General features: G+C 37.5%; 2 protein-coding genes across 4 annotated transcripts in view; one reads left to right on the top strand and one right to left on the bottom strand.

The window, feature by feature from the left end:
• LAMA1 (laminin subunit alpha 1) overlaps nucleotides 1-3547 on the top strand; it is a 104243-nt gene extending 100696 nt beyond the window's left edge. Inside the window, exons 62-63 of the mRNA XM_054057816.1 lie at nucleotides 1074-1296; nucleotides 3003-3547. Coding sequence (XP_053913791.1) covers nucleotides 1074-1296; nucleotides 3003-3163 — 384 coding nt within the window. The 3' untranslated portion in view covers nucleotides 3164-3547. The remainder of the gene's footprint in view (nucleotides 1-1073; nucleotides 1297-3002) is intronic.
• Nucleotides 3548-3693: 146 nt separating this feature from the next.
• ARHGAP28 (Rho GTPase activating protein 28) overlaps nucleotides 3694-21295 on the bottom strand; it is a 75615-nt gene continuing 58013 nt past the window's right edge. For 2 of the 3 annotated variants that reach the window (XM_054057817.1, XM_054057819.1), the window contains 7 exons: nucleotides 20550-20627; nucleotides 18325-18487; nucleotides 16851-16933; nucleotides 14850-15047; nucleotides 14012-14155; nucleotides 11176-11330; nucleotides 3694-8507 (listed from right to left, as the gene is read on the bottom strand). In XM_054057817.1, coding sequence (XP_053913792.1) covers nucleotides 8333-8507; nucleotides 11176-11330; nucleotides 14012-14155; nucleotides 14850-15047; nucleotides 16851-16933; nucleotides 18325-18487; nucleotides 20550-20627 — 996 coding nt within the window. In that variant the 3' untranslated portion in view covers nucleotides 3694-8332. Of the gene's footprint in view, nucleotides 8508-10468; nucleotides 10534-11175; nucleotides 11331-14011; nucleotides 14156-14849; nucleotides 15048-16850; nucleotides 16934-18324; nucleotides 18488-20549; nucleotides 20628-21295 lie in introns of all 3 variants that reach the window. The other variant, XM_054057818.1, reaches the window with a different exon arrangement.

Raw genomic sequence — 21295 nt, 5'->3', positions numbered from 1 at the left:
GCTGGCCCACTCATTTCAGGCTTGCTTAAAACTGGGAAGCTAGAACTGTTGGGTAGCACTAAACAGACGCCAGTTGAATAGACGGATGCAAAATGCCTGACCCAAACCCCCATAGAACTAGAAAGGGGCAGACTTCCAGTCTCAAAAGTTTCTCATCATCCTCATGTGATAAAATGTGAGATTAACAAAAGTCAATTGAACTTTTTGACTTTTTAATTAGTGTAATTTGTGTTAGTCTGCAGCCACTGTGACATCCTGTACTATGTACCTTATACATTAGACCAAATATATGCCTTTCTCATAGCTTAACGCTTTTTCTGCCATTGAGCTACACTTGTCCTTGATAGATATATTGTTGCATGTACAAAGCACCCTGTTTTGTAATTTCTTCTTCAATATTCATGAGCAATTAACTTGCTTGCTACTTCTACTGGCCATTATGTTCCATAAACCTTTTAGCAATCAATACATAGTTCTCCACTCATCCCCTGCATAAAAAATGTATAGTTGATTGCTCTTAAGTATTTCCTTTTCTCAGAAGTAGCTCATTTTTTATTCAAGACTTTTTAGCTAGAGACAGTGCTAAATATCCCTGTTTCTGTGGGACATACTATCTATTTACATATTAATTCTCACCACAGAATTGAGGAAATGTCTACTACTTTGAAAAATAAATGCATGAAATAAATCAATACATCTATTGGCAATGACAAGTGCTTTCAGTACGTTGTCTTTATCTTCAGTTAGATACAGTGTATCTTCTTTCAGATCTGAAGTCTGATTTCTGTGACCAAATGACTTGGTTTATATTTTTAAAAAACATTGAAATCTGAAGTGAAGAATACCAAGCTAACGCAATGGATAATTGCATGGATAGATCTAAATCTTTTAGATTTTAAAGATACTTCAATAAGGACAAACTCTGTATATCAAAGTAAACACTAGCTTTGCATAACTCTCAAACATTAATTAAAAAGGAAATCTCTGCACCAGCGTGATTGTGCTTTTATCTAGGCAAATCAGCTCACGTATTCTTACTTTATATCTTTATTGGCATCTGACTGTTTATACAGGTTTTATTCCACGTCAACAATGGAGCTGGCAGATTAACAGCTACATATGAACCAAAAGGCACAAATAGTTTATGTGATGGAAAATGGCACAAGCTTCAAGCAAACAAAAGCAAACATCGCATTTCGCTGATAATTGATGGGAATTTGGTCCAAACTGATAATCCCTACATCCAGTCAACATCTGCAGATACGAACAATCCCATTTATGTTGGAGGCTATCCTGGTAGGTACAATAATATTTCTTTTTCCTTCTCTCTCTCCTGTTCTCATTCTCTCTCATAAGAATGACTCTTAAGACATGTGCTTCCTCCTTACTTCCCTCTCTCTTTGCCTCTATCTGCTTGCTCTCTCTATCTGATTCATGAAGTTCCTGACTGAGTTATAAATCATCGTTACCATTTTCCACATTGTCGCTGGGATCACAGCATATTAGTATTTGTGTATACTGTTTTTGTGGAGAACTGTATTTAGCTGTTGAACATGTTGGCAAGATCAACTGAACTCATATCACTTTCCTACATAAACTTGCTCCTTAGTTCCTGAGAAGGATTTCCTCCACATGGTTTGTCTTTCACAGTCCCCGAGACTTCACAATGTCCTTGCCTATGTATGTTGAGGTGTGGTTCTCTTGCGGTCAAGATTGGTATAAAGATTTCTTCTACATTCATCTAAGTGAACTTCCTATAGTGCTCTTCTCAGCTTTATTTTTGCTAATGTTTCATGTCATAGACTGTGCAGGCAGAAGTCAAGCTGCTGCAGACATATTTCCCTTGTTCTGTGCAAATTCCCTTCTGAAGTAACTGTCAATCATGCTACAATGGTAAGTTAAAAGATAGTAATACAAAAAGGTTGGACCAGATGATCCTTGAGGTCCCTTCCAACCTGGCATTCTATGATTATATGAAGAAAGATATAATTTAATTACTTTTCAATTGATTTGGACAACTCATTAATTGATAATTTGAGCCAAGACAATGTATTTATTAAGAGGATTGAATTTCAAACATTATGAGTTTAGCCTTTTTGAAGGCGTACTTTTTAATGAACACATCATTACTGAGAGTGGGTAAGCTATGTATAGGTTTAGTATAAAATGCCCATATCCATTTGTCTCTTAAACAGCTGTTACAGCTTACCTATTCAGATTATTGCCATTTGTGTGAAAACAGAGTGATGAGGTTTGAAGGGTAAACTCGGCTTTTAAATATTTGTAAAGCTTTAGGGATAGTAGCCTGAATAGTTACAGAGCTTTCTGTTGGACAACGTTTTGGTACTTTATGAAAAATGAATTAATGCTAATTAACCAGATCTTGATTAATATTTGGTTTCCCTTGAAACCAAAGCAGCCATATCTGCATTTTGTAAACCCTTTTGTGAGGTAATGTGATACTAATTATTCTTTCAGTGCTCCATCTGTAAAGAATAAAGGTCATACAGAAAAGAGAAATCCTTTAGTTTAGTTGAGTACTGCAGAACCGGAATGGATTGCTTCACGGGCTGTATGGAAAAAAAGAGTTGAACTCTCTACCAACGTTATGTTTTGTTTTGCCAATGGAATCCATGACTGTGTACAGCTCAATTGTTGCTTCATATTCTGGCAGTTTTAGTTTTAACTTGGAAGATACCTAGGGTAGAGTAGCTTTCCCCTCTCTTTCCCCTTCTCTTATCTCCAGTTTTTCCCTGGGACAAATTATTTCTGCAAACTCTGCACAAGTTATAGCAGTGCATGTCTCACGCTTGAAGGCAGTAGTGATTATCCATCGTGGGATGTCCCAGATCATCCAAACATAAATAGAACTTGATGCTCTTCAGGTGCTTTTGTTATATCTCATTTGGGAAGGAGAGGAAGCAGTTGAATAATAACCTGGATCTTTGTATTGCTTTAGTTCACTGGAAATAGATTGTACGTATTTCACATTTGTTTTTCAGCTGATGTGAAGCAGAACTGCCTTACAAGCAAGAATTCATTCCATGGCTGTTTGAGGAACCTCATATTGACCAAGGGCCAACAGGCAGAATTGTTTGACTTCAGCAGAGCTTTTGACCTGCGGGGAGTCTTTCCTCATTCCTGCCCTGGGGCTGAGCACTGAACTGCAGCAAAGCCTGTCTGGACTGAGAGAGGGTTTTTCTGTTGATCTGTTATTTTTCATTCTCATTTCGTAATGAAAAAAAGAATTGGTGGGAGCCTGCATCTCTTTGATTTTTTGGTTGTTTTCCAACTCAGGTCATTTCTCTTTTCAGTCAGAAGCTCTTTGTCTGCATTTTAACTAAAAGGTTTTAAACAACAAATACCTCTACTACAATGTTAATGGCATTAATTGGGTATTTTTTCTTTTGGAATTTTTATTAATCAGTGTTTACAGTATGTTTTCTTTTGATTACTTGACAGTATTTCATTTTATTGTGTGTTTGTCATTTTATAAAAAGGCTAAAATTTTGGACCATGTAATAAAACTATTAGAAACTGTGCATTATTTCATGTAGTTCAATTGTCTATGCATTTCAGTTAGAAGAAAAAGAGCCAGGAGGCTTAGAAGTGAAACATACAAGTGGATAGAGTCCAGCAGAGGGAGCAGGAGACTTAAGGCATAATTTTGAAGGTCTCAAAATTCAGTCCAGTGAATAGATTTTTCTTATTTATACTTTCTATGGTATACTTTTCCTTCTGCCTTAATATCCAGTGCTTCTGACCCCCATTATAGCCATGTTGTCTCAGAAGATTATGTTCCTGTTTATGCTTTCCTGTCATCAGCTGCAGTACAAGCAGGAACTCCACAGCAGAGACGCATACGAAATGTGTTGGTGAGGAAATCATTTGGGTCCGGCTTGGGAACTTACTGTGTACAACTAATGCGTCTTTCTTGATAAAACAGCATTTCTTATGGGACACAGGGAAGTACATTTTGTGCCCAGTTGTTCCTAATTCACAGGACAGCGAGCAGTTTTGTCTTTACCTTTTCCTACTGCGCCTGCCTTTGTTTCTAAAATGAGGCTTCCAGTTGTGTTACAGCCAGGTCTGGGGGACACACTCTCAATCTGACTCAAGTAAGCACATCCACATTCATCACCTGGCCAGATCATTAAGCAGTGAAAAACATGTTCCGTACTTGAAGATTGGGCTCTAATAAACGGTTATTTACAAGTCACTTCCATCTCCTCTTTTTCTCTTTGTACTAACAGTGTTTTCGTTTACTCTTTACAATTTTTCTTGCTTTTGCTATACATTTTTACAATTAATTTTAAAGTCAGTTTTGCTCTAGGTATCAGACTAGTTTTAAGAAATACTGGCTCAAATGAAGCCCCAAAGCCGTTTGGTTTCAGTGAGGCAGGATTCCAGGCCGTGTCATTTTGTACCTTACACTGAGGTGTAGCCCAAGAGAAGTGCTTCTGGACCAAAGAACTGCTCCACTTGAGTGACGATGGCAGAATGTCATCCTTTGTGCAGCTCTTAAGGTGCTCTAACAACACAGTTGCTTTTAAGACAGATTCATAACTGCTTTTTGCAGTTTCTGTCACCCACTTCTGTCTGAAAACCATTGATTTGAAGAGCTGTCTTTGTTGGTATTATTTTTATTTTTGGCATGGATACAATACAATGGGCACATTCTGCTGTACAAATAGACTTACATGTGGGCTTACTTTAACAAAACAGATAACATAACGAGGAGTGTAAGGGAACTGTACATACAAACATTTTGCTTTGATTAGTGGCATCGTACTATTTTCCAGAGAAGACACACATTAATGGAAAGCCATTGAAAAATAAAAAAACCAAACACAGTATGTCTGTATTTGTTATCTATTAACCCCAAGATCTGATCTTGTAAGGTTCACATTACAAGCAGTAATTGAGGCAATTTGGATAAAATTTCATCCATATCCTGAAATATGTCTTTTGGATTTTAGTTATTTCCAAATCTTCCCCCTTAGAAGGAGACACATTTTATCAATATAAAAGACTAGTAGAGAGGTGAAATTAATAATAGAAAGCTTTGGAATATAAGCCAAAATATTTTTTTCTGGAAAATGCAGAGTGAGGTAGTTAATAGTCTGTATATAGACACTGATACATTTGTACACATGCACACATTCTAATGACATTAGCTGCATAAACAGGTTAGAGCATTCCAGTCTCTTTCCAATACCTACTTCTTTCAATACTGTGTTGATATGCAAAATGCTGTCTTTGAAGAACCAAGGAGTGCATGAATGCTTGAGGCATCTTTGGATTTTGCTGAATAAGCTACTCCCTGATTGCTTCTTATTAGCAGCTTTCCACATTTGTTAGGTTACAATACTACCAAAACATGGTTTTGACTTCAACTACTGTTGGGAGTAACAGAATTGCAGGTGTTTACACCAGAATTTTGAAATACAAGGTCTAAAGTTGAGGCCTCATATTAAAAAATGTTGTAGAGATTGTTTGGTTTGTCTGCTGCAATCAAGTCAGTGTACCACAACACAAAATAACGTAATGTGTAACAGTATTAACCACAGTATACATGGGTCATTAGGTCCATTTGTATCATAAAAGAATTTTGCCATTCTTTTCCAGAAACAGCAGGTATCTGGCCATGCTGCAGCAGCCTGAGACCTGTATGGAGAATCTAGTTCATTTGCTAACACTCACGTCTTTCAGAATTATAGACAGTTTTAGTATAAAACAACTGTTCACAGGATGGATTTCACTAAATCAGATCTGGCTTTCTTAAGCTGCAAAGTGGCAAAAGGTGGAAGTCTTCCAAAACCCCCTTGTATCCTGTATGGAATACAATGAGATCTATTTCATTGGTGAATTTCTCATGTCAGAATTCAGAACATGCTGAGCAGGTTACGGTGTGAGCACATGGGTGCTCTGTACTTTCCACTGCACAGCTGTTGAGAACACAGAGTGAAGTGAGCCGGCAAGACAGAGGAGGTCAATGTGCTTGAAAGTACTGTAGAGTTATCTCATTTGCTATGACATTTCAAATTCTTTAGTTAATGTTTTCTCTTTCTCTGTAGTCATAAAAGCTCCTTCGTTGGCTATAAATATACTGATGCATAGCATTTATATGATGCTATGTATATTCAAAGCACATTACACTTTCCACACTTCTGCTGAGTGTGTCCTCCCTAGATGGGTGTTTATAACTACTGTTCTGCTTAGGGAATTGTTTAGCTATATCTTGGAACAGAACTTAACTAATTCTTGTGTTACCTTTATAAGGCAAGTACTAGCCCTGTTTTACCGCTAAAAGAAAAGGGCAGCGTAAATAGAATTGTCCATTGCTACAGAGGGAACCAATAAGGGGAATCAGGAGCAAAGCACTTGATAAAATGTTTATGCTTAGTCCTATGAACAAACCATGGGTCTACTATCTCTCATACACTTAAAATAAATAGTTGTCAAAATAAGCAGCGTATTGTATAGTACAACTGCCCTGGTCTTTTCCTGGCTGCAACTATGCATCCATTAGTGTTAAGAAAAAAGAAGAAAGTTAAAAATTTCGTAGTGCTAAATTTGATCATTTTTTATTTCAAGAAGGTAAGAAAGAGAGATGGGATTTGCCCTCTGCTGACATTGTTGCTGGTAAAATAACCGATTGAACATTGATTACTTTCAGTGAACACTAACAGTGAAAGTTGACTACGGGAGAACATGAGAAACTGAACCAGAAGCACAGTTTCTAGAATGTGAAAAATCTTCATAGCAGAGCATCACAAGTTACGGGTTTCTTTGCAGGACAGCATACTTCATGTTCACCTGGAGGACTTGGTTCAGAATCCTATTACATAGCTGCCTGGTAAACAGAGCACCAGCTTCTGCCTCATCTGTGTGTCCAAATCGGGAAAAAACCCTGCTGCTCAGAATGTGAGTGATATTGTTGTGCAATATTGTTATCCAATGATGGTAATATTGTGGTGCAGATGAAGGCATTAGTTCACATTTTTTGCGTAAGACAAGGATGGAAAAAAAATACTTGCTGTTTTCCAGAGACTTTTGATTTCCTTACTCAACAAATACGCTGCAGTTCTATAAAGTATACCCCAAAACAAGAGGATTAGGTGAAGAATAGTGCTCACCCTTGTGACTGGCTACAAACTAGACCTTCTGGCTCACATTTGCAGTTGGAGCCCACTGTTCTCTTGTCAGCCTGTGTTCTCTTATAGACTGCATGCCATCTGTAAAAGTAGCTGCAATTTGCTGTATTTGTAAAACCCTTAGTCCAACTGGGACTTATTTGGCTACAGTTTAAGACTAACATGTAAATGTTGAATAAGAGTATTAAATCCCTCTGCTCGTTGGAAACTCTTTTTCTTCTCCAAGCGGAACTATACAAGATAAGGACAAAGATCTCTCTTCTCAATGCAGCTGCATAGTATAAATGTTGCTTACATATTAAAGCTAAAATAAACAAATGAAAAATAATTAGGCTACAAATAAAGAAACTATAATGTTTAACAAAAATTTGTGATGGCTGTAAGTGGCACCATTAACATATATCTCATAGTATGGCATTACATAGACTTAAATTTGAGAGTATCAAGAAATAGATGGGGTCAGATGCCCCTTCTCGCCTAGTATTTGTCTCCTGAAGCTTGTGTGTATGACAGGGGAGGAAGGAAGGAGAAAATGGTTTGAGGCGCCACAATTGCATACAGCAATGCAATCCAGACAGATGATTTTGGAAGACTGGTAGTAATATATACAGTGGTACATACACAAAGCAGTATAATTGTCTATCCAGTAGTTCTTCCTCCTCTCTTTCCCCCTTCCCCAGCATCAGGTACTCATGAGCAGTGACTGAGAGACATAAATATTGCAGTAATGCACGCTGTCCATTCTTACTTTCAGCAGAAAGGTTTGATTTTGTTACACAGCCACAACTTGGCACCGCTGCAGGTTGAGCTCTCTTGCGTGCTTGACAGATACATTCTCTTCTTGAATGTCTCCGTGATGCTCTGTGTTACGCTGTGGTGTTTGACACATCTGCAGATGCCGCTCAGTTCTTTCCAAAAGTTCATGTTCTAACACCAGCTCAGGAAACGGGCAACTCTGTATGCAACAGGTCGTCTTCTGTGCACCGTACCTTGGTCTGTTCTCCTTCTGGACCAACTGGCACAAGTGTAGCGCATATGAAAACATATGGGTTATGTGATATTTTCAGATGGTCCAGAAGCTGGAACGATAATGCTTATACGAAAAGTAGTCAATGGCAAACATCAACTGAACACTACAGTAGGAAGGAATGATATCCTGTAGCTACCATTTTGTTTCATCTCTGCAAAGAGCTTCTTAAAATGACAAGCATCACTGTTGTCCATTTCACTTTTGTCCAGTATGCCACAGCCTTCTGCTTCAGGTTGCTTTTGGTTTTATCACCCATTCTGCCTGAGGATTTGCACGGTAAACATCTAACATGTACGCATCTGGATCCAAACAGTGCTGACCTGGAACAACAATTGAGAGCTATGAATCATAGGATATTTTGGGCATGTTGGGAAATGGGACAGAGCTATGTTAAAATGTTCTTGTATGTATCTGCAGCTTGCACATAGTGACCCTAGTTTGGTGTGTTCAGCTGACATCTTGCCTGGATACAGATGGGAGATTTGGTAATTTTGCCAGTGTTTTTACTCAGTGAGAGTTATTAATTCACTTTCACTTCCAGGCAAGATGCCCCACATTACTCTCAGTTATGGACAAGGCATTTAGTCAAATGGTGAGCAAATATGATTTCTTTAGAAGCATTAACAACACTGTTATTGTAAATGCCACAGTTTGGGAGTTTTTTATTTCTTTGGATTTGCTGGGCTGGAATTATAACTATGTAAGTTTGTTTCTACACTACTTTTAAATGCTGAAAAAGTAGCTCTGTAAACCATGTGTTCCTATCCAGCTAGGATCTTGCAAAGAAATATAGGTACTCTATCAAGGCTTTGGCAATTGCTGTTTTGCTAGTTAAGATTAAGTCCTTTGAGGTGCAGCAGTTTGAGGGTTTCATTAGGTGGTGACTGGGAACAGGAGTTGACTGGGGAGTCCCTGCTGCCTTTACCATGGAAAGAGGCACTTAGTGCTTCTCAATTGCATAATAAGGCAATAAACTCTTAATTTAAAGTGATTTCTTGGATTATATTGCTTAACAGTGGTTGATGAAGCCATTTAACAGATAAAGTTACGCTATTCTGATGAAGGATTACGGTAAATTTTTGTACAGTTACTTACAAGGTCACTGAGGTTCTAATAATTTTATTAATTTAATTTTCGAATTATTGATATAATTAATGATTCATAATTAATAATTTTAAATTTTTAATTATTAATATAATTTTATTGAAGTGAAAGCAATACAGATAAATTAAGGCATACTCAATGAAATAAGGTAGAAGATCTAAGAGTATAAAAATAATTTCAAATGAAGATGCAGATTAAGTGTCTGGATTTTTGAAAGATTGTGATAGGAATACTTGGGACTGTTTCACTGGCCTTCAGGATCATCTCCTGTTTTAGGATAGGTTGGTTATTCTGTTTAGCCAGAGAAAACAAATCACTAATCTAACAACAAACAAATCACAAAGCTTCATATGTGTATACCTTCAGTAACAAAGACATTGGTTCATGACTGCTGCTGAAGCAAGTCTATAATGTTTTGTAATGACTTCATTTTATTCATAACTGTTTATTGTTTAGTAGAAGTATTAAGGAGTAATACAGTCACACAGTTGTCAAACGACTTCAACAGAGCTTCCAGAATTTTAGTGTGAATAGAGAAAGGGGAGAGTCAGGATTATACAGTATCAAATTAAAATGTGTCTTTTGACCGTTAGGCCAGGAATTTGTGTGCCAAGCCACTGTTGTTATTAGGAAAATGTCACTGCATGAAACATGGAAGAAGACAAAATCCCTGCTGCAGGGAATTTACAATCCAAATAAAGCACATGGATTAGTATGAGTGTAGTACACCCATACATGCGGGGGCTGAATTCTCAATTCTGTGGTTTTTTATTTGGAGAAGGTTAACACTTAAATATGGTGAGGAAGAAATAGATTTTGGGAAAAGGCTGGACAGTGAGGTGGAATGTGCTTGTGAGAGGAAGGCTAAGGATGTCTTAACCATAGAAAAATGCACTATTATGAGAGAGAGAGAGGTAAGTGAAAGGTCATAGGAATTTGGCAAGATTTTAAGGGCTCCTGCTGAGATGCAGCCACTGAGATCAGGTCCCTCTCCTGCCCGGTGCCCTTCCAGTCGTGATGTAGTCAGAAGAAATTGTTACATTGATTTGGGTCAGACACCTTTCCTGCAGATGGACTGGAAGGTAGAAGAGACCCAGCTGTGTGATTACTGCACTGCCCTGAGGTGTTTTAGAAGGCAAAGTACATTCAGAATTGAATTTTCAAAAATGACACCTACCTATATTTCCTCCAATTTCATGTAAACTTTGGATCTGGCCTCTCACATTCTGTGATGAACTGTGGCTGGGATAGAAAGAAAACCTTTAGTTTATCTTTCTGTTATAACCACTGCCTTATCAAACACTATCTATATTAAACTAAAAATGGATATTTTTGCCACTGTGAACTTACGATCAGCAAGGACTTCCATCAAACGAAGCACTGCAGAATAGTGAATCTGCTACAGATGTAGATTACTGTTGCAGTTAGCTAAGCCTTCTCTTATAATATTTATATTTTATTATTTATTTAAATAACAATTATATGGTGACATTGGAAGACTTCATAGAAAAGACTTTCAGATACCATTTACCATTTCCCATGACTGTTAATAATTATTACGTTACAAAAATAAAAACATTAACATTTTACGGGAAGATGTAAGACAGTCCCTCTGTGTTCTCTTTGCAAGTCTGTAAAATGTGTGTTTTTAGTGGCGGCATCACAGAGGGCAGATTGATTCTGTATAAGAGCTAATTATTAAATAAAATATAAAGAATAAAATAAGTGGTTAAAATCTCTTTGACAAACATAACCATACATTATCAATTTTAGATTAGAAAAACATTTCCTGTAACACAGTGAATCTTTGAAAATGAGACAATCTATTCATTAATGGTTCTGATATTATTGTTCTCGAAAAACAAAATGTTCTGATTCACCCACCTGTTTTCACAGTGAAATCGAGCCAGAATGTCTTTGGCTTTTGTTTGACTGTTGAGTTGAATTGCCATAGAGACTTTTGAATGCAGTGGAGCATAAACTCTTATCACCCCCTCGGGTATGTCAGACTGCAGGTATGGGGGGAAAGTGACAGCTCCCTAAAATGAATGTTCAGTAGAATAAGTCTAAGGCAAATAATGCTGGAGCTCCATTTAGAAGCAGTTCTGCAACTCTTTTGAGGTTGCTTGCAAAAATCACTGTCCTAAATTCATCTAAGTATTCACCAAACATATTTACAGTCATATAAATGCTTATTTATAGATACAGTATAATAAAATATGACACAAAGATAAAACCCCCTTGCTAAGCATCACATTAATACATGCAGAATAATGTACAGCCCTTGAATTTTAATTGCTTGCACTAATATTGTGCAAAGTCATTATCTGAGACTTTTAATGTTATTTCTGTTAACAGTGGTCAGTGGAACAGCTGCTTATTTAAAAATACATGTAAAGGACTAGGAAAATTTTATCTTCCTTTTAAGTATAAAAGTATGAAGATCCAGTTCTGTTTCTGCTTCCTATAGCTTCAACTCGATCAAAGTGTATGTACAGTAAAACATCAAAGCAGCATATGTTTTCTGTTAATTTAAAATTTGACCTTGTGTAGGGTTCAAATGATCATCTATGAAGTTTATGCACTCTTCCATGATTAATGGTGGATAAGTCAATTAGCAAGGTTTGCATTCCAGTTCTAATCCAGTTAATACCACGCTGAGCAGAGTACAATAGTGTCTCCAGTCTCTGTCCCTGTGTAATTTAGAACATCTGAGACCTGGGGATTGAGTTAAGTGCTCTCAGAATTCAACTCAGTTATCTAAACAAAGTTTGCCTTCAATTTACCCTTCATATTTCAGCTACCTGCCATGGCTAGTCTTCTTTTTATTAGATGCAAAGCCAATTACTAAGATCAATGAACTTGCATTCCCAAAGGTGCAATGACTGCAGTAACTGACTCTCCTTAGAAGCTCTCACTGTATTTATTCCAGAGTCAATACAGTTTTGCAACACAACAGTCTACACTGCCATTTTAAACAAACATCTGTGTCTCCATCTGCAGCACAAATTTCCTACCTACAACATATTTCAGTCGATGCTGGCAAATGAATTCTCAAAAAAGTTGAATTAGCATGGATTCACTATTCATATATATCCTTTCTATTTTCCCAGAGGTTCCCATCTGCAGTTCCTCTGTTGTCTTTATTAGGCAGCTTACTTTTTCTCACCATCTTTTCTTCCTAATTTGTCTTTTCTTTTGTTCTTCAAGACTATTCTTCAATAACTATAGAGACCTTGACCAGTTCCTTGATAACTCCTCTTACAGTTCATCAATCTCCATTCTTTTAAACTGCCATGGATGACTCTAAAGACTTTGCAGATCATTCAATTTAAGTACTACATGAAATGCTTTGTATAAGCTGCTGCTGCTATAGGAACTGCATATGTTGTGTATTTCTACACATTTTGTTACCTGAATTGTGTTACATCTAACATGTAAGTTAATTTTAGGTATCTGTTGAAGTACCATTCCTCATGTAAGTTCATATCCAGTCAATGGAGAAAGGTTGGTGGCTGTAAGACCTCCAAAGGAATATCTTTGTATCAGACTTTCCAAAGTCTGAACTGCATATGGAGCTCTGCAGATCCTCAAAGATATCCACTTCTCTGACTATACGGGGAATAACAACATAGGCCAAAGGACAGCTACTTCATAAGGTACTTAAAATTTACACCCAGTATTGGTGTCTATTTTAGGCAAACTGGATCTTCTCTCTGCTTAGGAAGTTAATGCAAACCTGTAAAACTAACACTTGCAAGGAGACTATTGAATGGCCCATACCAGAGCATGGGTGTTCTATTTTGAGCTAAAGTAGAATCAGTTTCTAACTTCTCAGCTAAGCCTTGTCTAAGTAACTTCATGTTCTGAAACTTAATTGCATATTTTTCAGATTGTGTTTCTCTCTAGAAGTGATAATGCAGGGCATAAGTATGCAGAAAAGGCATTCATTGCTTACACTTATTCCTATAGAAACCAAGGCCATTCTCCAGCTGATGGAATGTTGTAAGTCAAAGAGGTGAAAAAGGGTTGCACCTGCAGGGAGAGTCCCATAGGACAGGTGACACAAAACTGACCAACAGAATTTGCCATCTCATATATGTCATACTTTTTATAAAACTGAAGGATCATGAGAGTTCATCTCTCCTTCTGTGGCTGGTGTCCAGTGAGTCTGCCTTTTTGCTCCTGGTCCTGGATCCCTGCGTTCCTGAATCCAGTTCCTGAATTCAGCCCCCTCATGCCACTGAGTCCAGCCCAGGACCTTTTCCCCATGCCTGCTCCCCATGCCATTGCACCACGGTGGTGGCAATGTCATATATTTCTATATATTTTATAATTTTCTTATTAATAGTATTTTTGTTATTCTTATTGTTTCATTAAAGCTGTTTTAGTTTCCATCCCACAAGGCTTCTTTCTCTCATTTCCCTTTCCTCTTTCCCAGGGTGGGGAGAAGGGAATGGGTTCAATAACTGCTGCTGATTAGGTCAGGCCGGAGCTAAACCATGACAATGGGTAAGTGCAATTAATCCTAATATGGACCATCCTACTACTCAACAACAGATTCGTACATTTGTTGAATACCTACAAATCAGTGCTTTCAAGGATAGTCCACATATGGTAATTTTCTTATAAAAAAGGTACAAAACCAGCAAGTGTTTGTAACAGTTTATAGCTTGGGCTGGTTGAGTCTGCCTTTCATAATGGTATAGTTCTATCACACCTCCGGTCTTTCAGGTCTCTCCCGCTCCATGGTCTTTCTTCTCAGAAGTTTTCTCACTCCTTTGTCGAACATCAGCTGCCTCTTGCTGTTGTTCATTGCTGCTTCATTCATTTTTCTCACCTGGGAAATCAGGAAGGATGGGACCTAAAGGGAGGAAACCAGGGATGACAATATACAGTAATTGTATGTAAAATGTTTATGTAAAATACACATAAAATTGGTGCTGGGGCTTTAGAAAGGCATCAAAGTTTAAGCTGCAGAAGCTCTATTTATTCTCAGAAGTTACATGTGATCAGTGGCTCCCTCTAACAACCCACAGTTATTCTTTTGGTGAAACTGTTGATCAGCTTTCATTTAATATAAAAGTGCTGGTGGCAGCTGTAGGAACTTTGTAGGAGGTTGTCTTTCCAATCCCCATCATACTCTCCCTCTGTTGTGAGGAAACAAGCTGACACTGTCATCGTCTTCAGAAGTTCATCAAGGACTATAAGCTAAACTTTGAATAGTCATTTAATCTTATTAAATCTAGATATCTCACTTAGGCATCTAGCTTAAATCATTCACCTATGCGTTCTGCTCTATAATCAGTGGTGTGGGATAGGTACCTCTAAAGGGCAATTCATGCTAAAATGGATGTCTTAGATAGGTGAGGTAAATCTTCATCCAGAGGTATGTCACCCTAACTCAATCTAGACAGAGAAGGCTCCAGCCAGTTTTGAAAAGACAGCTAACTATTTCTTCTAGAAAGGTCAGTTTACTCTGATATCTACAGAGTCGCTGCATATCACAAAATACTTCTCAATACAGGAGCCTTAAAGAGGGAACCAGAATTACTCACTGTCCACAGGATGTCCTGGTACCGAATTAAAAGCCGTACAATATGTGCAGTGGTGGCTGCTGCTTGCATTTCTTGTTGGTTTGCACGTTTTCCTTTGTAGATGAACAGGTTTGGTGCAACAATCATAGAAACATTCCACAAATTCATTTTGTTTTTCCCTTCGTTAGCAACCACCTTCTTCAGGAACTGAAGAAAGGCCTGGAAAAACAACACTTGTCGTGTTGAGTCTCATAAAACATTTTACTTTTTAAATGCAACATTTTCAAATGTATCTGTCTGGATAAAAAGTGCAATAGGATTTTTTTTGCATTCAAATTTGGATTACTCTGATATTTGCTGGCACAACCACCTGTGTCAGTCACAGAGAAACAGTTACTATTATCAAAATGCACCTTAGTAAACTAGATATCATTTAGAGTACAATCCCAAATCTGTAAGTCAAGTACAGTGCCCTCACTAAGGCACTGAATCCTCTAGTAGAGAAAAGAGAAAAAGATGTAATGAAATACTTTATTTCTTCATAGATTTCAAGATGTCCATTTTTATGTATCTGGCCAAGGCTTTTTACATTTAAGTCACCAGGGTGACCAGCCTCTTCAATTGCACACCAGTTTCATATGTGAAATAATCTGAGGAATTCCTGCCAGCAACTCCCAAACTTTTATTCTCGGATAAAGAAAGCAAGAAGCACTCAGTGGTCATTCGTTGACATCACTTCTGCACATGCATGGCAAAGTCAAAGGAAACTAGTTTCCCTTTTGTCCAGTTTATGCAGAATTTTGTTTGAGTGACTGAATAGGATAGATTGCAGCTGTAGTTAGAGTTGGGGTCTGCCAATGAGTCCTTTTGCAACACCATACCATTAAACCACTGTTATTGTACCCTGACATCGCAATTAAAATATTTTTACAAACCTAGGAATTACAAAACAGAAATTGCTTTGGAGAAATTTCTAGATGATCATAGATAGGAAGTAGAGATGTATTCAGTTTTGTCATCACTTTTATTTTTCTATACAAGCCTAGTAATAATTAAGACTACTCACGTAGCATGTGTTGTTTGTACACAGCTCTATATATTGATATGGACTTCAGTAGAAGAAATACTCCCCATTCTTTGTTGGCCACTAGGAGACCTCTAAATTCTTTAAAGAAGGTTGTTAATCTTGTCTCGTTATTGTATAAATAAATACAGCTAAAGATGGCATCTGGATTTATAAAGCTGTATCTAAACTAACCAGTGGAAGACTTTCAGAGGTGAGGGACCTGCAGGGTCCTGATGAACAGGATAGCTGATGAAATGTCTGGAAGGGTCCCAGGGAGCTTGATCACCCAGGTTTCCTTTATGTGGAAACAAGTCCAAAGGCATAACCAATGTCTTTTTGGGTCAGGACATAGCTGCAGCCAGATCTGGAAGCTCCCAAGCACCCAAAATGCTTGTAGCCACCATGTCTGTATCAGGAAGTAGTGTACATGGGTCTGAGTGTAGGTTTTTAAGGCAAACTAGGTAAGCCTGACGTCCTGACATCTGTGCTATAGATGTACATTTCAGAGGATTTTACTTCAGACTACTTCTTCCAGTCTGGTTCAGTGCCTTGGAAGCCCTTCAGCACTGGGAGTGCATAGAAGAGATCCTGGGAGGCTACTTCTTGCTAATGTCATCCTGGAGAATTCCAGTTATGCAGAAAACCCAGAAAATAGACCTCCTTTTTAGCAAACTATGCACTCTTTGAAAGGGATGCTCCAGAATAAATTATGCCTGCGAGCCATTTACTGACACTGGCAGTTCGATATCTCCAGCAACTATTTTTTAATTGCTTGTGAAAGAAATGACAGCCAGGGAATTGGAATATCTTTTCAAGAAAATGATAAAAACCACAGATAAAAACCGTGCAGTGTTCAATCTCTGAATTTTAGGAAAAAAAAAAAAAAAAAAAGAGGGTCTCTCATTTAAAAGTCAAAAGCACAACAGACAGCAAGTAATAGCAGAGGAAGAACTTACCTTGGCTGTGTCTCTGTTGGCTTCAGGCAGCAGCATGATCAACAGATGCAAAGCTTGTAGCTGTAACTTGATCTTGGGGATTTCTAAGAATATGAATAATTAATGCTTTTGAAATCCCTGTTGCAATTGATTTGTTCTAAAAACCTTGCTGGTGGGTAGTGCCAGAAGCACAGCAACCACTGCCTTGTTGTTTGGATGTTGATTAACCATAAACTTTCCCCCAAATATAAAATCAATGAAATGAGTGGTTTTTTCCTCATTTTTTTTTTTGACTCTTTGTCACAGAGGAAGACAAGGATTTATAAAATTCTGTCAAAATTGCAAGAAGTCAATATTTTTTCAGTACTAGCTAGTTTCTCTTCGATATCACGGTCAGAATGTGTTGTGAATATGGACCAAGTATTTGCCCTCTTTCAAACTGAAATGGATATCTGTTTCCAGAAAATTGGGTAACTTGCTGAACACTTGTGCCATTGAAGTGGAGACTGATTGCTTATAACATAAAAATCTAACACTCCAGATAAATGTAGAGCCTCTTCTCAGTTACAAAATCCCATCATAGTTTCAGCAATTGGTGTATTGATACTGTGCAGTGCTCACTGGAAGAGCTGAGATGGAGGAGATGGGAAGAATAACTGTCACTTCATTCTACTCAGGGTGTATACGAGAGCTTTGGAGAAAAAAAGTATCTGTTGTAAGGAATAACGTTACTTCATTCTGCACGGACACTTTCAGTCTTCTCCTCCAATCTGCTAAGCGACTGTAAGCGCATGCACTCTGGGACCCACAAGGAGCATCCTCGGGTACGTGAAGGTTACATGAAAGGGGTCACCTCCTTGTGCCCTTTAAACCACCTCACCAAGACACCGAAAACTTGGCTGCAACCTTCTGTAAAGGTCCTAAGTGTTCTGTACCAATCTGCCTAATAAATTCACCATCCTGATAGTTTCACTCTGCCCTAGATCAAGTTAATTTACAATGAAGTCAAAAGGTATGGCAAGGTACTACTGCATTCTTCCTGGAAGAGAAATGAACAAAATGTACTGAGAATGAGAGGGTGTATATACACTGAAAACAAAACCTGATTGCCTGAAGCTTTCTGTGATCACATGTATCATTGTACAAATATTCTGACCTCAGCAAAAACCTTAAGAGAAATAAAGTAAATTCAATAGACTATCAGCTAAAGGGCAGTGACTTGAGTTTACCTTACAGAAATTTTCATTTGTGAATTAGAGTCTACATATGAAAGTCACTGCTCAGCCCATCATTTTCTCAAAGGTTTCAAATATGACATTAAATAGTTGTGTCAGTCACACGTTATGCTATTAGCTAAATGCAGAGACTATTTTTTACTATTTGAAAAGGAAAGCTTGCGGAAAATTTAAATGTTTAGGCAATGCACTGGGCCTTTTTTTTTAACATCTATTACTTTTCATCTAGATCAGTCCATAATAACTCCTTTTCTGCTTACTTTCTACTAGGGTGATGAAAGCAGGCAGATATTCTACTGTGAAGAGGGGGCTCGGGAGTTCTCTTATAAACATTTTCAGCAGTCCTGCTGCATCATTATTTCGTACTTGGTCCCAGTCAAAAGTGTCTTCATAAAATTTTGCCTCAAGTTCTTGATGGAGATTCTGAAAGATAAAAGCAACATCTGACATTTAATCACTGCTTGTGTCCTAGTAGTTTGAGATCACTTCAGAAATCCCATTTAAAAAAACAGAGAGGGTTACACTGCAGGTGTTTACAGCAGAGGTTTTGACCCTTAAATGACAAAGGAGTAGTATTTCTGCCTCACTGCCAGTAAACTTGTTAGACAACCTTTTGGCATTTGAGTCCATGGGCTTTAAGCAAATGGCTTTAAATTCAGATCTTCCTGACTTCAGAAGGACATTTTCTGCTAGGACAGCTATCGTTAGATTTGATCACTTTGTAGAAAAAGAAAGGTATCAAACCATTACTGTCAGAAAACTTCCACTTAATACATGCCAAAAAAAGACCCAGGAGCTGTCTAAGACAGAACTGATTATACCATTTAAGGTATAATCCTCTTGTTCTCCAGTGTCAGCATCTTGCTCTGTAACAGAGGTCTATTTAGTTCTGGAGGGTAACTAATCAATGTTTCACACACATGTGTGAATGGGAAACACTCAGTAAGGTTCCTAGTAGGAACAGAATTTGGCTACAAATGTTGTTTGGAAAATTTGTTAGGTTAATAAGATTGAAGGAGGCTATTGTAATAAAAGCATATCCATAAATAATATCCAGCTTTTGTGATTATTACTAGACAAAAACTGCCTTACCCACAGGAAGTTTGTTGCTACTTTTTGTGGGACCATTTATGACAAAATACATCTGTCGTTAATGTTCAGGTTTCAGGTCATATTTTTGTCAAAAAATGTACTTTATTATTACACAAAAAAATTCAGTCCATTCAGACAGAAAAGCTTCAAAAACTGAATTATTTTTACTGTGCCTCACATGAATGGAAGGAAATTACATATCAAATATGGTCACACAAAATGAAGTAAAATGGTTGGAACAAAAGGAAATAGAAAGTCATTCAGGATTTAGTATATAATGTTACAATCTCATTTTTACTAGCACATTTTAGTGGTTGTAATATGGGCTGTCTCTCAGCTTCCTCTGTATCCACATCCTTTGCAAATAATCCATACAAACACCTGGACTAAATAATCTCCTGCTAACAGACTGGGAAATGTGGAACAGAAATCTTCACCTTATCAAAATCACAAAGGGAGAGAAAAACTACTCCACATTTTTCTGCTGAGAACTAGGAAAAAGCCACAGAAACAGAAAGCAAGACTTCTGAAACATACCTCTTACAAAGGCACACATATATGTACCTATATGCTCACACCGTCATATACGTACAAAAGTAAGTACTTTGAAAAAATGCTTTCACATTTTTTTTAAAGGTGATCTGCAATACACGATCATGCATTTTTTGTTCACTGCAGCTTTCGTTACGAACCTTATCAAGAACTTGGTGAACTATTTTATTTTTAAATAATCTGGTACTAAGTGGGAGAAAGGAGAAATTGTGTACCCACAAATCTTTTTCACCCTGTCACACACTCGTTGCAGATCTGTTGTCACACAGCGCATGCAGGCTCTTGGTGGAAAAAGTCAAGAGCTTCTAGATGTTTCTGTTGGGTTCTTCTCTGGTGAAGATGACCCTTATTAAGAATTTGGTGAACTATTTTATTTCTAAATAATCTGAATTTCTCCCACTTGGAACATGAAATTGTAAGACCAGAAGATTAAATGAGAAATAAAATTACACAAAGGTTAAAATGACATAGAATAAGATCTTTATCTGAAGTTTGCTCAGTTTAGCAACTCTGGGTTTCTGAAATAGGTTAAAACAGAGATAAGATCGCAGCAATTTTGCAAAACAGAGATAAACTGAAAGCATCCCTCAGTGGTTAGTGCAGAAAAATGGCATTCAATGTCAAGTCTATGCTTTATATAGAACATTAACAACTGCAAAGCAATATACTACATGATCTGTGATTTACTGGTTCCCAGGAACCAATCTGACCTTTTGCTGGTAGGAATTGAAGTGCTGAGCTACACGCATCAGTATTTATGTGCAGTGTAAATTTGAGTGTGCTGCATTATTTTACATAGAGTCTGTGGTCCCTGAGACAGAAAACTGTCATAAACGTTTACCTTGACTCTGGAGGCAGATCCAGGCACTCGTAGAATTCCTTCAGTTTCTAAACCTGTTTCTTCAAGCTTGAGCAGCAACTGAAAAAAAACCCAAACAAACTCCAGGAAAATACTCAGAAGCACTTAAAAATACTATTAACTTTTTTTCAGTCTAGGTATTGCTGAACTTTTTTTCACTCTGGGTATTCTTGAAAAATAAAAAAAAAAAAAAAGATACATTTCTATGTCATTTACTACTGAAAACAAGCCAGCTCATGTAAATTAACTTTCCTAATTTGTTCTCTGTATTCCTGACCCTGGAATATGGAGTATGCAGACTACGGAAAACTGATAGTGTAATAGGCCTCTCTATCCTTGATTTGAGACTTGGCACTGCTATAGAACAATTAACACATAAACATATTAATAAAAGGGTAGATATACTGGGTAAAACACAATGGTGTTTTGAGGGAAAAGTAACCTCTGAGAAAATGTTTAAGTCTTTCCCCAAGGAGCACAATGGAAATGGTCTATAGATAACATATTTTTCTGGGAACTGAAAATTCAGATTAGAAAATGACACCAGGATGTTTCAATTTGAAATTTCTGTGAACAGAGGAGTAGGCTTTCCACTCCAATACTTATAAAAAAAATGTTTTAATTATCATAACTATGAACAACAGAAAAAAGTAAAATAATTTCCTTGCATTTATTCATACTGCTCTGGATTTTCACCACAAGCTCTGTTTCCTGTCCTAACTGTTTGT

Source organism: Cuculus canorus, chromosome 2 (assembly GCF_017976375.1).
Source record: "Cuculus canorus isolate bCucCan1 chromosome 2, bCucCan1.pri, whole genome shotgun sequence".
Lineage (NCBI taxonomy): Eukaryota > Metazoa > Chordata > Aves > Cuculiformes > Cuculidae > Cuculus > Cuculus canorus.
This window is presented reverse-complemented; position numbering and strand designations above follow the sequence as displayed.